Source organism: Citrus sinensis, chromosome 3, assembly GCF_022201045.2.
Source record: "Citrus sinensis cultivar Valencia sweet orange chromosome 3, DVS_A1.0, whole genome shotgun sequence".
In the NCBI taxonomy this organism is placed as follows: Eukaryota; Viridiplantae; Streptophyta; class Magnoliopsida; order Sapindales; family Rutaceae; genus Citrus; species Citrus sinensis.
Window position 1 is genome coordinate 48,042,473 of NC_068558.1, and position 13,995 is coordinate 48,056,467.

Consider the following 13,995-nt stretch of genomic DNA (forward strand, 5'->3'; position numbering starts at 1 on the left):
GATATCTTGCATATAAAGCACGTATCAAGAATATCCCATCAAAGCCGATCAAATCCTTTTAACAATCAGATTACAAGTACTATTACTTATAAGTCTAAATGAGTGATAACCATAGAAATTAAGATGTAACAAAGTACTATTAACATGTAACAAAGTACTCATCTATTGGAGCACCGAATGTGAACGGTGAAAAAGATAAAGGAATTTTACGGAGTTGCGTTATTTTCTCCGGAATTATGCTTGACCACTCTCAATTCAAAAAGAAAAGCTACATCAATCTGTTGGCGAGCCCACGCTCAAAGTGCGACATGCACGTACGCCGTTAATCGCGTTACTGGCTACCTGCTAAGCGGACGGTTTTCGGGAAATTGAAATTTTTAAACCGCGTATACAGTTTTATTTTAATATATTCAGTAGGGCACAATGAACATATATGGGGGTGTAGCTCATATGGTAGAGCGCTCGCTTCGCATGCGAGAGGCACGGGGTTCGATTCCCCGCACCTCCATTGTTTTGTATATTTGAAATAGATATTTCAAATATCTAATGCTTTTAAGTTTACAAGATGGGTTATTTTTTAGCTTTATATTTGAAAGTAGGTCTTCCGATCATCTAATGTTTTTAAGTTACACAAAATGTATTACTTCACTTTTCTATTAATATTATAAAAGGACCTAACATAATAAAAATTATTTATTGGTTGTTATTTTGGATTTGATGAGAACAAATTAAATATCCATCGAATACTTAATGTTTCGTACTTTATCACAAATATATATATATCACAGGAATACCAGTTACAGTTTCTATTATCCAAAGGGGAATCCTTCCAGTAGTATCGGCCATTTATCCCGCTTCCTAGAAATATGGACAAACGGAAGTTTTAACTCCTAAAGAAGCACTTCATTTAATCAATTCTATTGGTAACTTGTACAGTTACCACTCTTCAGCTCTACCCATGAATTTTCTAGTAATAGGTCTTTCATAACAAGCTTATAGTTTCATGTTCTATTTCACTCCCTTATGGGGGTTCTTTTCACCCTTCCCTCACGGTACTACTTCGCTATCGGTCACCCAGGAGTATTTAGCCTTGCAAGGTGGTCCTACTGGATGTAGCCTTTCCCCCCGGCAAGATGCCTAATATTTACAATGCTCTGGTAGTTAAGGGTCGAGATACTGTCGATCAACCAATTAATGTGACTTGCGAGGAAAATGGCATCGTGATTTTTGGATCGGATCTCGATGAAAAAATACATCAATGAAAAGTTAGTTCGATAAGTCGATAAGTTTAGTGAATTTCTTTATATATGTGTGTGTGTGTGTGTGTGTGATAAAGTACGAAACATTAAGTATTCGATGGATATTTAGTTTGTTCGCATCAAATCCAAAATAACAACTAATAAATAATCTTTATTATGTTAAGTCCTTTTATAATGTTAATAGAAAAGTGAAGAAGTAATATATTTTGTGTAACTATATATATATATATATATATATATAGTTTTCCATATGAAAGTTTGCAAAATGTATTGCTTTTCTATTTTTCCATTAACATGATTAGAGGATTTAACAAAAATATTGATAAATTGACTTTTTTCCCCCTAAAAAAAAGTTATTTATTATCTTGGTTTTGATGGAAATAAACTGTAAAGTCTAAGTTCCCCGTAGCTGGTTTTATATTGATATTTTTTATTAACAAGAACAAATTATAATATTGAAAGTTTCCCATAACTAGCTTTATTTTTATTTTGAATGTATTCTGAATAAATATATATAACCATTTTTGTTGATGATTTATTATTGTTGTTGAAAATATGTTATTCAAGATGGATTACATGTGTAGGGTTCTTAACTTATGTTATAATATGTTTATTTTCGTGATTTCATATCTTTAAATTAACAAGTTTTATGAGTTTATAGTACTAATTTATAGTTGTTATTGGTTGCAACAACAATAAAATAAATATTCACGAAGATAATAAATAATTAGGATTAAATCATCTTTACATTCAAGGTAAAATAGTCATTTTATGAGGGTGCTAACGGAAAAGTGATACAGTTTTATAAACTTCAGATAGATAATTGCAAAAGAAGAAAAAAAAGTTTGTGCATTTTTAATAAAGTGCAAAACATTAAGCGGTCGGTAGATATTTATCCTTTAAAGTATTGTTTAAATGTTCAATTTACTTTTAGATGATGTGTGAGTTTGTGTAATAAAGAGTTGTTCAGTATCTTTGAAGGTTTTGATTAAGAGTAGTAATGATACTTGAACCCTTCAATTTATTTTATCAATCCTTACTTTTCAATTACCTCTAGTTATTCGCAAAATTACTCTTTGTTGAAAATTAAATTTTAATTTATTTTCTTTTCTTTTCTCTCTTATTTGTACCGTCTCTCTCTAAGCGTCACCATCATATAATCACTTATCTTCATGACCTCAAAGGTTTTTTCTTCTTTTTTTTTTCTTTTTCTCTTTTACATCAAAAACAAAAGGCCTGAACAATTTTAATTAGAAAATATCCACTAGAATGGCTTTAAGAATGTGATTGGCCATAATAATCTGGTCCATTGGTTTCTTGAATCTTGTTTTCCGGTTGTTAAAATTTTGATTACTAAGGACCTGCGTTGATAATGTTAGATTGAAATATACTTGATTTGGAGTTCATAAAGTGGATTCAAGTCCGTGGCTTTGAGTACAGCTCCTCCATCTCAACCTTAATCAGTCAATGAACCAAGACTTTGTTTTGATTTAAAACATGCTTTCAGTTCATAACAATCATCTAAATACTCTTCATTTTCCATTGCAAAACAAATTCGCCGCATCAACACGATAACTGCAAGAGCTCAAGTTTCTGCTAAATTGTAATTGAGACAAAATTTCAAAACTATTTACGAGATAATTGGCTAAAAATCAGAATTTAGAGAGCGAGAGAGAGAGAAAAAGAAAAAAATATTTTTATTATTTTTATTTTATAATAAGGATAATTTTGTAAATAAATACAGTTAGTTAGGAAGTGGTAGTTGGCGAGAAAATCTTAGCTTACTTTCAAAATGCTCAATTTTGATTAATTTCATTTTGAAAGTAAGCAAAGCTTAGGTAGATGATAGGCTGCCGCTGATTAATCAAGATAATATTCAGTAGACTATGCCAAGTTCATCTTGAAGGTGTGCTAATTGCGTGCAATCTTTGTTTCATTTATGGTATTCCCATATCCTAAATTTTAGCTAGATGATTAGATGACTAATCAAGATGGTGAGCTAGCTTAAGCTTAAGAAGAAGAATTAATAATGCAATTGGTGTGCTGATTATAATCAAGAAGCAATGTGAGCTCAGAATATGAATGATGCAATCCTTCGTCTCTCTTCTATGGTGTCCTAATTAATTTTCTTTCTTCTTCTTCCTTTTTTTTTTTTTTCAGGTATCCTAATTAATTAACATGCTTACGTTCAGGATAAGATAGAGCTAGCTAGCGCATGAATGATGCAATATCGATCCATCTTTCCTTGATGTTATTATCGCATGTATCTTTAAGATGAAGCCACCTCGCTGCTCTCAACTGTACGTGCAATAAAATGCGCATGCAATGCGGGCTCAAATGTGAAAGTTTGAAGAGTATGAAATTGCAAATGCAGATAGTACGCAATTGTTTTGTTGTAGTTTAGTGGAGAATGGATTGCTCATTTATTGGTATTTACTATCTCCATCAAAAAGACAAGAATTCTGTCAGCACGCATAAACATCTGTAAACAACTTGAAGTTATTAAAGCATAATTTTGAAGTCACACGCATTTGTTAAAATTCTCTCTCTCTCTCTGTCTCTCTCTCTAGTGTCCATATATATAATTAACCTAGGCAGGTCACAATCCAGCCAGGGTAATTGATTTAGAGCTTGGAGATCAAATAATGGAGTCTGACGAAAAGGGTGGCCGTGTGGGTCTCAGAATGAGAAAGCAACTTCTAAAACCAATTGAAACGAAGAAAGCATGCAAGAAGAACGAGGGCAAGGAGATGGAGATGGTCACAAGAGAAGAAGAGCCATTGAGCCCAGCTGCTCGGCTGTTCCATGAACCAAGCTTTAACTTGTACATCATAGCAATCATGGGGTGCAAGACTCGAATTTGCCCTCAAGTGGTTAAGGCCAACCTTGTGCACACCTTGCTTAAGCACCCCCGCTTCTATAGTTTACAGGTATTATATTGAGGCCAATGCTATCTTTCGTTTTAACGTAACATACACACACTCACAACAACAGTATTAATGGGGCCTGTTATTGTTGCTGTGAGTGTTGTGTACGTTACGTTAAACATAACATAGGGCGATCCTTATATTAATTCATCATTAATTCTTCTGGTTATGGGGATTATATATATATATATATATATATTCCTTGATTTATATATTATTAATTTAATAAACTTTTTGTTCTAACTAGCCAATAACATATGAGAAATTATTATTACATCACTTTTTTTTTTATTTATGTTCATCTAACCACTATAAAATTTTAATATATTTTTTATATCACTTTTTTTTTTAATTTTTATTAATTAAATCATTTTATATTAACATTATTAAATAATTTAAACAAAATAATAATTTTATCCTTAAATAAATTAAAACATCGTTAAAACACCATCTTTATTCGAGCTCTTGCTATTGATCTTTAATTACTGACAGTCTAAAGCGTGTCAAATTAAATAATTTTACTCTTTAACAAATTAAAACACCACCTTTATTCAAGCTCTTGCTATTGATCTTTAACTACTGACAGTCCAAAGCGTGTCAGAGAACAACAGAAGCTTTTACTTCGATAGAGACAGTTGTGGTCAATCAGTCATGCTCATGGTTACGAACCGAGGGCTTGCATGCTTGCCACGTGTTTATCGTAAACTGCTAGATACACTTAATTAAAACGACCCACACAAAATCCAGGCCAAGGGCCTAAATAGAACATTGGGATAATAACATCTATATCCCTTGATTGTGACGTTTCTATTAAATCAAGATATAATTTTTTTCATTTGTACCAAATAGGTCATTACTCTTTTCTTTTCTTTTTTAAACACCATATGTAATACACACATATATTTTAAAAAGTAGGAGGGTAAGTAAAATTCAAATTTATTATTTAATTTCTTATCTTTTTAAAATTTAAATCCGAGTGACTAATAATAAAATTGTTTGAAAATGATTCAATTTAAAAAAAATCTATACATACATGTGATTATGATTATGAAACTAAATTTCACCATCGGGAAAGGATCTACCAAAGTAGAGAGCTGTTGGTACAAATGAACAAATTAAAACCACATCTTTAATTGATAAAGCGTAACGAAGTTAGGGAATTAGACATTATTAGCCAATTTGTGTTGGAGAAATTTTAATTGGGGTGGGGATATTTCCACCCCATTATTTGTGTAAACCCACCTCACTTCTAAAAAATATTTACAATAAACATACTTTTATCTAATAAATACAAATCAACAAAAAAAATTATATAATTAATCAATTAAATCATTCTTATATTTTTTTCTTACTTAGTTTTTTATTACTATTAAAGTAGTTTTAATATAAGTTCTATTTAATTATTTTGCTTTATGACATAAAATGTCCCACTTGCCGAAAAATATATGTGTTCTTGTATCTAATACTTTGATACTTAATTTTGTGACTTATAATCTAACTTTTTAAATGAAGTCTAATAATTTTTAATATTTTACATGTAAATGACATAAATTTGAAAGCCTAATAATTTAATGAGTATTTTCTCATAAAGACATTATGTTAGTTTAATTAAAAATTAATAATCATATTAATAAAGTAGAATTAATTATTTAGAAACAATGAATTTTGTATAAAATAAAAAAAAATTTGTTGAAGTTAAATTAATTTTTTTTGTATTTTTACCCTTTAAGAATAAAATAGTGAATTTAAATTTAGGTTAAAACAATCTAATTAGTCAAATATAATAAAAAAATTAAGTCACAATAAAACAAATTAAGATAGATTTAATTGATTAATCTGTATTCTTCTTTATTTGAAATTTTTAAAAATAATGAGAACTTTTTGAAACTATTTTCTAAAGGTGGATGGTTTTATAAAATTTGTGGGGTGGAAAAAAAATCATCCATTCTAAGAATAATTAAATCTTCCATTCTACTAATTAATCAGCTGGTAATAAATTAATCATCCATTCTACGAATTCTGCCTGCTGCACATTTCCTTCAATTTTTATTTATATAAAAATAAAACTTTAAATTGAAAAGCGATCGTACAGGTCGGTGATGGAGAGATGATGAGATGGGTGGCCACAGAAGTAGAAATAGAAAAGCATGTAATAGTTCCCGAGGTGGATCAAAACATGGACATGAAATCAGCAGAGGAATTTGTAGAAGATTACGTGTACCATCTAAGCAAAACCAGGATTGACAAATCACAACCCCTTTGGGACCTTCATCTCCTCAACGTCAAGACCTCTTCAGAATCTGAAGCAGTTGGCATTTTCAGAATCCATCACTCTCTTGGCGATGGCACTTCTCTTATGTCCCTTCTCCTTGCTTGCACTCGACAAATCAATGACCCCGAAGCCTTGCCTACAATTCCAGTCAAGAATAAGAATAAGAAGCAGCAAGACAAGGAGCGTTATAGAGGGTTTTGGAATGTTTTGATGACATTTTGGTCGTTACTTCAGCTGTTTTGGAATACTGCGGTGGATATTTTCATGTTTATGGCCACTGCATTCTTCTTGAAGGATACTGAAAATCCTTTGAAAGGTCCAGCTGGCGTGGAATTTACTCCTAGGAGAATTGTTCATCGAACTGTTAGTTTGGATGATATCAAGTTGGTGAAGAATGCTATGAATGCTGTAAGAATGGAACAATATTATATTGTTTTAAAAAAAATTCAATTCCTCCACTTAGATATTTTTAATACACAGAGCTAACAGCAGCTATAGCGTCTGCGTTTTAATTAAAAATGTACCTATATAGTCTGACTGTCTGACTCGTTTTTGTGCTGTGCACGGATGCAGACCATTAATGATGTTGCCCTGGGAATGACACAGGCTGGCTTATCACGATATCTCAGCAGAATATACGGTGAGTTTTTCCCACTTCGCTTGGTATAACTAGAACTTTCTGAATAAAGCTTTATTTGTGCCAGTCCATCTTCTACTAGTAGAGCTTTTTGACAAGTATAAAAATTGGTTGTTTAATTTTGGTTGTCAAATGTCAAATGAAATTTTGTGATCATTAATTAAAAATCTCTTTAATTACTTTTGGTTGTTCATTTCTTTGATAAAATGTACACATGCAGTTCAATAGTTTCCTTGTAGTAATTACCAATATATATAACGGAACAGTGTAATGTGATTAATCAGAAAGTTAAATCGAGTGCTTGTTTTGAAGAATATTAATTATGAATTGATTCTTTCTTGCACTTCGCAGAAAAGGGTCAAACAACCCAGAAGAAGAATAATTTTCCAAAGAATATGCGGCTGCGATCGACTCTGCTCATTAACTTGAGACCTACCGCTGGGATTCAGGTTAATGCTGAATCTCTCTATCTGTGCTTTTCTCAAATTTAATTACCCGCCAAACTCCAGGCTCACGAGATCATCGGCATATTGAGCATATAAATTTTGGCTATGTTATATTTGTTAACACAATCATACTAGTACTGATGTGCATATTTATTACGTTGGATGCATGTGCATGTGTCAGGCATTTGCTGATATGATGGAGAAGGACACTGAAGCCAAGTACGGTAACTGGATTGGTTATGTCCTGCTCCCTTTCACCATCGGAATAAGAGATGACCCATTAGATTATGTCCGCGAAGCTAAGGCCACAGTTGATAGAAAGAAGCATTCTTTTGAAGCTATATTCAGTTTCTCCATTGCTGAGATTGTTCTCAAGCTTTTTGGCACTAAGGTATGATCCAATTAATGAATCACACACTGCAACCCTGACTTTGACAATCTCTACTTTAAAATATATATGTTAGGGACGCCAAATTGTCACTCCCATTAATTTGGAGAAACTTTCATTTGTTTCGTATTTTCCGAATGCTTAACAGGCAGCAAGTGCTCTATCCCACAGAATCATAGCGAACACAACAATGTGCTTCTCAAATGTAGTCGGACCCCTGGAGGAAATTGGTTATTATGGCATTCCAATGTCTTACCTTGCCGCAACTTCTTATGGTCAGCCTCATGTAAGAATTAATTGATCTAGAGCTAAAACAAAATCATTTGAAGAATAATCCACGGATATACATTTTAAGTTGCATTGAGCTGTTAACTCATACAGTGATTCGTGGTGCAGGCTCTGATGATTAACTTTCAAAGTTACGTCAACAAAATGACTACCGTTCTATCAGTTGATGAAGGCACAATACCTAATCCTCACCAGTTATGTGAAGATATAGCGGAGTCACTCAAACTCATCAAGGATGCCGTTGTAGCTTCAGGATTGCATGAATGTCAAGGAAAATAAACATATTAAGCTTTGAGGCAATGGGTTCTATATATATATGTATGCTTGAAAGTCTTAGTTGCGGACGATTAAATCGTCCAGACTTGCTACTATAGCATATAGCATTATAGTTAATTAAACAGAAATACGCTAACACTTGTAATAGTGAATTTTGATGAAATTCACATTTATGTATTTGTATTAAAGAAGCTTCGTGTGTGTATATATATATAATTTTTTTCTAGTGCGAATGTCCATATTTTTTTGAAAATGTGAATTTAAAATTTTTCTCTGTTGTCAAATGTTTTCACAAATGTTGTAAAATAATTTTTCTAGTGAAAACTTAAATCCACATTTTAAAAAAGTGCTGGTGCTCGGCCACACCAAACAATAATTTTATACATATAAATTTATACCGGCACAATGGTGGCTTTTTGATCATTCGCTTGTGGTTTACGTGCTCTTCTCATTCTCTTCAGATCTCAAGTTCTTGGTGCCTGTAATTTGAATAAAAATATTCGGTTGGCTGGCTGTGTATTGTATGTAAAGTCCATAATTTGTTCTATTAGTATAGTAGCGTTGCCTTTTGACCATACTTTCTTTTCCTTAACTCCACAATTTCAATAAACTCCATAATTTCAATTACAATGCGACGGTAGTTATTCAAAGTAGTTATTTAAATAATTAATTAATCTTTATACACATTTCAATTTTATTTATAATTACACAGACATGGCAGTTCACTCACTCCAGCAATTAGCTCTATTTTATGCTACAAGCCTACAAGGCTAGCCTTAGTAATTATTCATAGTAAAACAGGTAATTATTAATAGTAAATTCCACTGCTTAGATGTGTTAGTTTCCGCTGTTACAGGGCGGCCACATTAACCCAGCACAGCATTAACTGATCTTAATTAAGTCATTGATTGCCGTGTTCATTCTTCAATTTTTTAATTAAGTTATTAGATATTTTGATCCTTTTAAGGATGGAATGGTCAGCTACATCGGCTACAAAAGCTTTTCTTGATACCCTAAAACTGGTATGCTTCTTTCTTTTTCTAAATTATGATGAGATTTAAATCAAGTTCTTTAAAAAATAATTTTGTTTTTTTACCGTAATTTAGGATTTTATAATAAAACCCGTATACGCATTTACATAATAATGTAATTTATGTCAACTTAAAAATTATTTTAAATAAATAAAATATTGTTAAATTGTCAAATACTCTCTTGAGTTATTAGACACAACTCTTAAGTTATTATAAGTTATCACACCCGTCTTATAATTATCAATTTTTTTCAAAATTAATGTATATATGATAAAATTTTCTAATTGTTGGAGTGCGAAAGTGCATGCATTTCTTGTCTTTAGTTTGGCTAATTTGATGTTTACAGTGTAATGATTATAAGATACGATGTGATTCTTGGAGAACACAAGAGCCAGAAAGCAATGAATTCATATCAGCCTTAGCAGCTGGCATGAAATCAAAGCTCATAGTAGAGGTCTCACCCGGGGTGTCACCATCAACTTTAGCCCTAGCAGCAGCTGCAAGACACACTGGAGGCAGACTTGTTTGTATTCTCCCGGAGCGAGTTCTTGCCGAATCAAATAAAGTAATTAAAGACTCCGGTCTCAAAGACATCGTGGAACTCAAAACTGGAGACCCCGCAGAATTGTTATCGCACTACGGGAATATCGATTTCTCTTTGGTAGATTGCAAGAATGATGACTATGAAAGATTGCTGAAATTGCTAGATGTTAATCCGGAAAGGTCAGTAGTGGTTGCAAACAATTTGGTGAGTGAAAAAAGAGGACTGGAAGGTACGGTTAAAGGATTGGAAAGAGTTGAAGTGAGGTCTATGAAGCATCCGATTGGAAGCGGCATGGAAATTACCATGATTGGTAAGACTAATGACATTGAGAAGATTAGACCAAGTTCTCCAAAGGCAAGAAGGATTGATCGGGTTGATATCAAGAGGAAAACTTTTAAGAGCAATTGGGTTGTTAAGGTTGATGAGGAGAGCGGTGAGGAACATGTATTTAGGGTGCCTGAATATGCTTAAGAAGAAGACTGCTCATTCTTTCAAACAGAAATTAAGCTGGATGCTTCTCCTATAGCAAATATTGTTGTACTGCTGAGGCAAGATGAAACAAGCATCAGGGACCAGGATTGGGATCTCACTTCATGAATTGTGCAGCGGTAAATCTTGAATCAGGGACTCCGCTGATTTACCGACCAATATTAATTACCCTTAATATGCATTTGCCTATCCACAAGGCTCTCTGCTCATATGACTGAGAAACTTCTTTGGATTTTGATCCCAGTAAAATTGGTACCTCATCTTCACGTTGTGATGATACTGCATGTTGCAATCTACAGTGAGAGGAATTATGGAATAGTTGATTGAGTGTTCCTTATTATTTGTGTGGTGTTCCCTGAGGCGTGATATATTATGGGGAATGATTATGTGTAATGAGATGATTGTTCACATAATGACTGGAAGACATTTAATTAGTTTCTTGTTTTATAATTCGAATCAATGAATGTAAAAAGAAATGAGGCTGGTTATGAACTGTAGTTACCTTGATCTGATTGCATTTATGCCAAACTTGAATGCATGAAATCTCAGAAATTGACTTGGAATTTTCTGAGATAGTCTTTTAACTTTTTGTCAAAAATTATCCTCTGTTTCTTTCAATCAGCAATCGCGCAGATTAATTTTCTGAAAGATATTAAGCTTTCATAGTCATATGACTTTAAATGGGGATTTCTGTATTTTATTTCCCACTATTTATTCTTTAACATTCATTTGCGTTGAGCTGTCAAAAGATGAAGGTTACGTTAACTTGGAATGCAAAGCAAGTTTACTTCGAACTCAAAGCACCTTAATTATCTTTAATAATCATATGGCATACCAGAAAATTGTGAAAATGCTTAAATTTTTTGAAACCTGATTTGATGCTCCATCGAATCCAAAATTAGGTATTATTAATAAATGTAAAATTGGTGTTATCAGTGGTGATTCTTGCCAAAATTGATTCTTACATTCCCTCCAATCTTTACTGTATGACTTGTTGCTTGCTTAGATTACAAGGCTAAATCAATTGTATGTGATCTGAAAAATGTTATGATTGCAAGATTTGGGCGGGTTTCCAACTGCCATCACCAACAACCATAATGCAGCCTTCATGTTCAAGAAACTGGAACATCCCAACCACCACAATGTCTTCACTTTGACAATTTCTTTACCTAGTCATGTCCTTTTTGCCGAATGGCCAAACGTTAGAAATCTCAGATTGGAATGGAAAATTCAAGATTCCCAGTTCCGGATTCAAGGATTCTTGTCTTCTTATACCTTTTCAGCCTATCCCTGCGAGCAAATATTTTGGCAGTGGCTGACAATAAAGATGCTATTGTCGTGGGGATCAATAGAGAAGGTAACGGTAGTGCATTACCTCAAGGTGAGAATGCTGACGTTGGTGGCAGTGGTGGCTACAGTGGTGTTGAAATTTCAGAGCTCTGTAATATAGATATACAAGGTTTTCTTCCTCCACCATATGGTAACGTATCTGGCTTCATTTGCAAGCCTATTTGGAACACCTTCATTTTGAGGGTGAGTTTCATCTAATTAATCATCATCATAGCATCACCACATATGTATATTTAGACATAAACATTTGATTTTTGATGACTTTCATTAACCAACATTCTCTGTTGCAGTACGCGCAAAGAGATGATCATGTAATGACTATAATTTTATCTGCTATATATACCACTGGGTGGGTAGGCATGGGATTTTCAAAAGATGGAATGATGGCTGGCTCAAGTGCTATGGTGGGATGGTTCAATAAAAAAGGCCAGCCAAGAATCAAGCAATATTATTTGCAAGGTACCCGATCATCGCAAGTTATACATGACAAAGGTGAATTGCCACTTACAAATGTTCCTCCAGTTGTTGCAATTCATGGAGCCATGATTTACATGGCATTTCAACTGAAGTTTGAAAATCATCTTCGTCAGCAACCTATCATATTGGCTTTTGGAAGCAGATATCCGAAGCACTTTCACCTAACGCATCACGTGGACAAAAGAACCATCATGTTTGATTTTTCTGGAGGTTTGTTCATCTCCATTTGAACTGTTTTTGAGATTGTTTGTTTGTTCGTTGAGATTTTTTCAGCGCAAAAAAAAAACCTAGTCGAAGTTCAGACCCTGACTGATAAGAACCCTACTCTTTTTCCAGGTTCTTCATCAGTTTTATATGTAAGTTCTAGAGAGAAGAAGAATCATGGGGCGTTAGGTATGATTGGATGGGGTATAATTCTTCCAGTAGGGGCAATTATTCCGAGATATTTCAAGCATAAAGATCCCTTATGGTATTATCTTCATGCGATTATTCAGCTTGTGGGATTTATCTTTGGGCTAGCCACAGTACTACTTGGGATTCAGCTTTATAATAAATTAAATGTCAAGAATGCTAACATTTCAGCGCACAGAGGCATAGGAATCTTCATTCTTGTGCTTAGCATCCTTCAGGTTTGCTAACATTCTTGTTTATGTAGCACGACATAATTTTGACATATGTAAAGAAATTTAATTTGATTTCTTACTTGATTTCAGATTTTGGCATTTTTTCTTCGACCCAGCAAGGATTCCAAGTTTCGCAGGTTCTGGAATTGGTACCACCACTGGTTTGGCAGGCTTGCACTCTTCTTTGCATCCGTGAACATAGTGTTGGGAATCCAAATTGGATATGCAGGGAATGAATGGAAGATAGGCTATGGATTTTTGCTTGCTGTAGTTTTACTTGCAGTGATAGTTTTAGAAACATTATCGTGGATGAAGAAAAGATCAGATAAGACTACTGCACCTCCAACATTCCAAATGAATCCAGTACAATGAGAAATGTTGAAGTGATCTTGTTAGAGGACTGTGTTTCTCAATTGTGTCTTTAATTCAGATTTGTCTGGTGAGCATATGACTGATGAATATTTGAGCCTGAGAAATGAAAAAAGGCCAAGATGCCAAAGTGCAACCGATCCAAGGGATATGGCCGTATGGACTCCAAACTCGAAAGCTTCAGTGTTATGATGAATTTTAATTGCTATTCCCACGGACGAATCGTAAGGTATTTGCAGAGTGTTTTTTTTTTTTTTTTTGGTTTGCTTGGATAGGATACGTCGAGTTTGTTGATAGCAAGAAATTGTACATTGCACTCATGACCATCTACCTATACGATCAATCTACAGTCGATCTTCGCATTTTGTAACCCAACAAAAACCTGCTGTTATTGATTGGATTATGTATAGATCATAAATGGCACCTACCAGATTTTTCTTTTTTCATTTCGCCTTAAGGCAATCTGATATCCTCGACACTCATGTGAGTAGGTTCAAACCTCGTATCCCTTGCTTTAAAGACAAGTGATTTTACATCTCAACTAAATGACTCCGTCGTGGCATTTACAAGATTACAATTATATATGTGGAATAAATTGTTGATGCTATACAAATTGATG

The 13,995-nt window shown here is 33.5% G+C and overlaps 3 protein-coding genes and 1 non-coding gene across 4 annotated transcripts; all 4 read left to right on the top strand.

Moving 5' to 3' along the window:
• Positions 1–435: 435 nt before the first annotated feature.
• On the top strand, positions 436–508 carry TRNAA-CGC (transfer RNA alanine (anticodon CGC)). The gene has a single exon. It is a non-coding gene; the product is annotated as a tRNA-Ala (tRNA).
• Positions 509–3,790: 3,282 nt separating this feature from the next.
• Positions 3,791–8,719, top strand: LOC102628199 (wax ester synthase/diacylglycerol acyltransferase 11). The gene is made up of 7 exons (XM_025092492.2): positions 3,791–4,189; positions 6,279–6,866; positions 7,032–7,098; positions 7,447–7,544; positions 7,723–7,932; positions 8,078–8,215; positions 8,326–8,719. The coding sequence occupies exons 1-7, from the start codon at positions 3,905–3,907 to the stop codon at positions 8,494–8,496; spliced, it is 1,557 nt and encodes a 518-aa protein (XP_024948260.1). The 5' UTR covers positions 3,791–3,904; the 3' UTR covers positions 8,497–8,719.
• A 742-nt stretch (positions 8,720–9,461) lies between these two features.
• On the top strand, positions 9,462–11,156 carry LOC102627907 (hypothetical protein). Its single transcript, XM_025092602.2, has 2 exons — positions 9,462–9,515; positions 9,871–11,156. The coding sequence occupies exons 1-2, from the start codon at positions 9,462–9,464 to the stop codon at positions 10,537–10,539; spliced, it is 723 nt and encodes a 240-aa protein (XP_024948370.2). The 3' UTR covers positions 10,540–11,156.
• A 339-nt stretch (positions 11,157–11,495) lies between these two features.
• LOC102622025 (cytochrome b561 and DOMON domain-containing protein At3g61750) lies at positions 11,496–13,917 on the top strand. Its single transcript, XM_006491212.4, has 4 exons — positions 11,496–12,090; positions 12,198–12,594; positions 12,721–13,013; positions 13,098–13,917. Exons 1-4 carry the CDS (start codon positions 11,779–11,781, stop codon positions 13,377–13,379), a joined length of 1,284 nt encoding a protein of 427 aa, XP_006491275.1. The 5' UTR covers positions 11,496–11,778; the 3' UTR covers positions 13,380–13,917.
• Positions 13,918–13,995: the final 78 nt, after the last annotated feature.

Bases quoted from the DNA above. Each gene is read 5' to 3' on its own strand.
- LOC102622025 (XM_006491212.4), top strand. From the start codon at position 11,779: ATGGAAAATTCAAGATTCCCAGTTCCGGATTCAAGGATTCTTGTCTTC. The intron at 12,595-12,720 runs GTTTGTTCATCT...CTCTTTTTCCAG, and splicing joins CATGTTTGATTTTTCTGGAG to GTTCTTCATCAGTTTTATAT. The intron at 13,014-13,097 runs GTTTGCTAACAT...ACTTGATTTCAG, and splicing joins TTGTGCTTAGCATCCTTCAG to ATTTTGGCATTTTTTCTTCG.
- LOC102627907 (XM_025092602.2), top strand. From the start codon at position 9,462: ATGGAATGGTCAGCTACATCGGCTACAAAAGCTTTTCTTGATACCCTA. The intron at 9,516-9,870 runs GTATGCTTCTTT...TGATGTTTACAG, and splicing joins TTCTTGATACCCTAAAACTG to TGTAATGATTATAAGATACG.
- LOC102628199 (XM_025092492.2), top strand. From the start codon at position 3,905: ATGGAGTCTGACGAAAAGGGTGGCCGTGTGGGTCTCAGAATGAGAAAG. The intron at 6,867-7,031 runs GTAAGAATGGAA...GCACGGATGCAG, and splicing joins TGAAGAATGCTATGAATGCT to ACCATTAATGATGTTGCCCT. The intron at 7,933-8,077 runs GTATGATCCAAT...AATGCTTAACAG, and splicing joins TCAAGCTTTTTGGCACTAAG to GCAGCAAGTGCTCTATCCCA.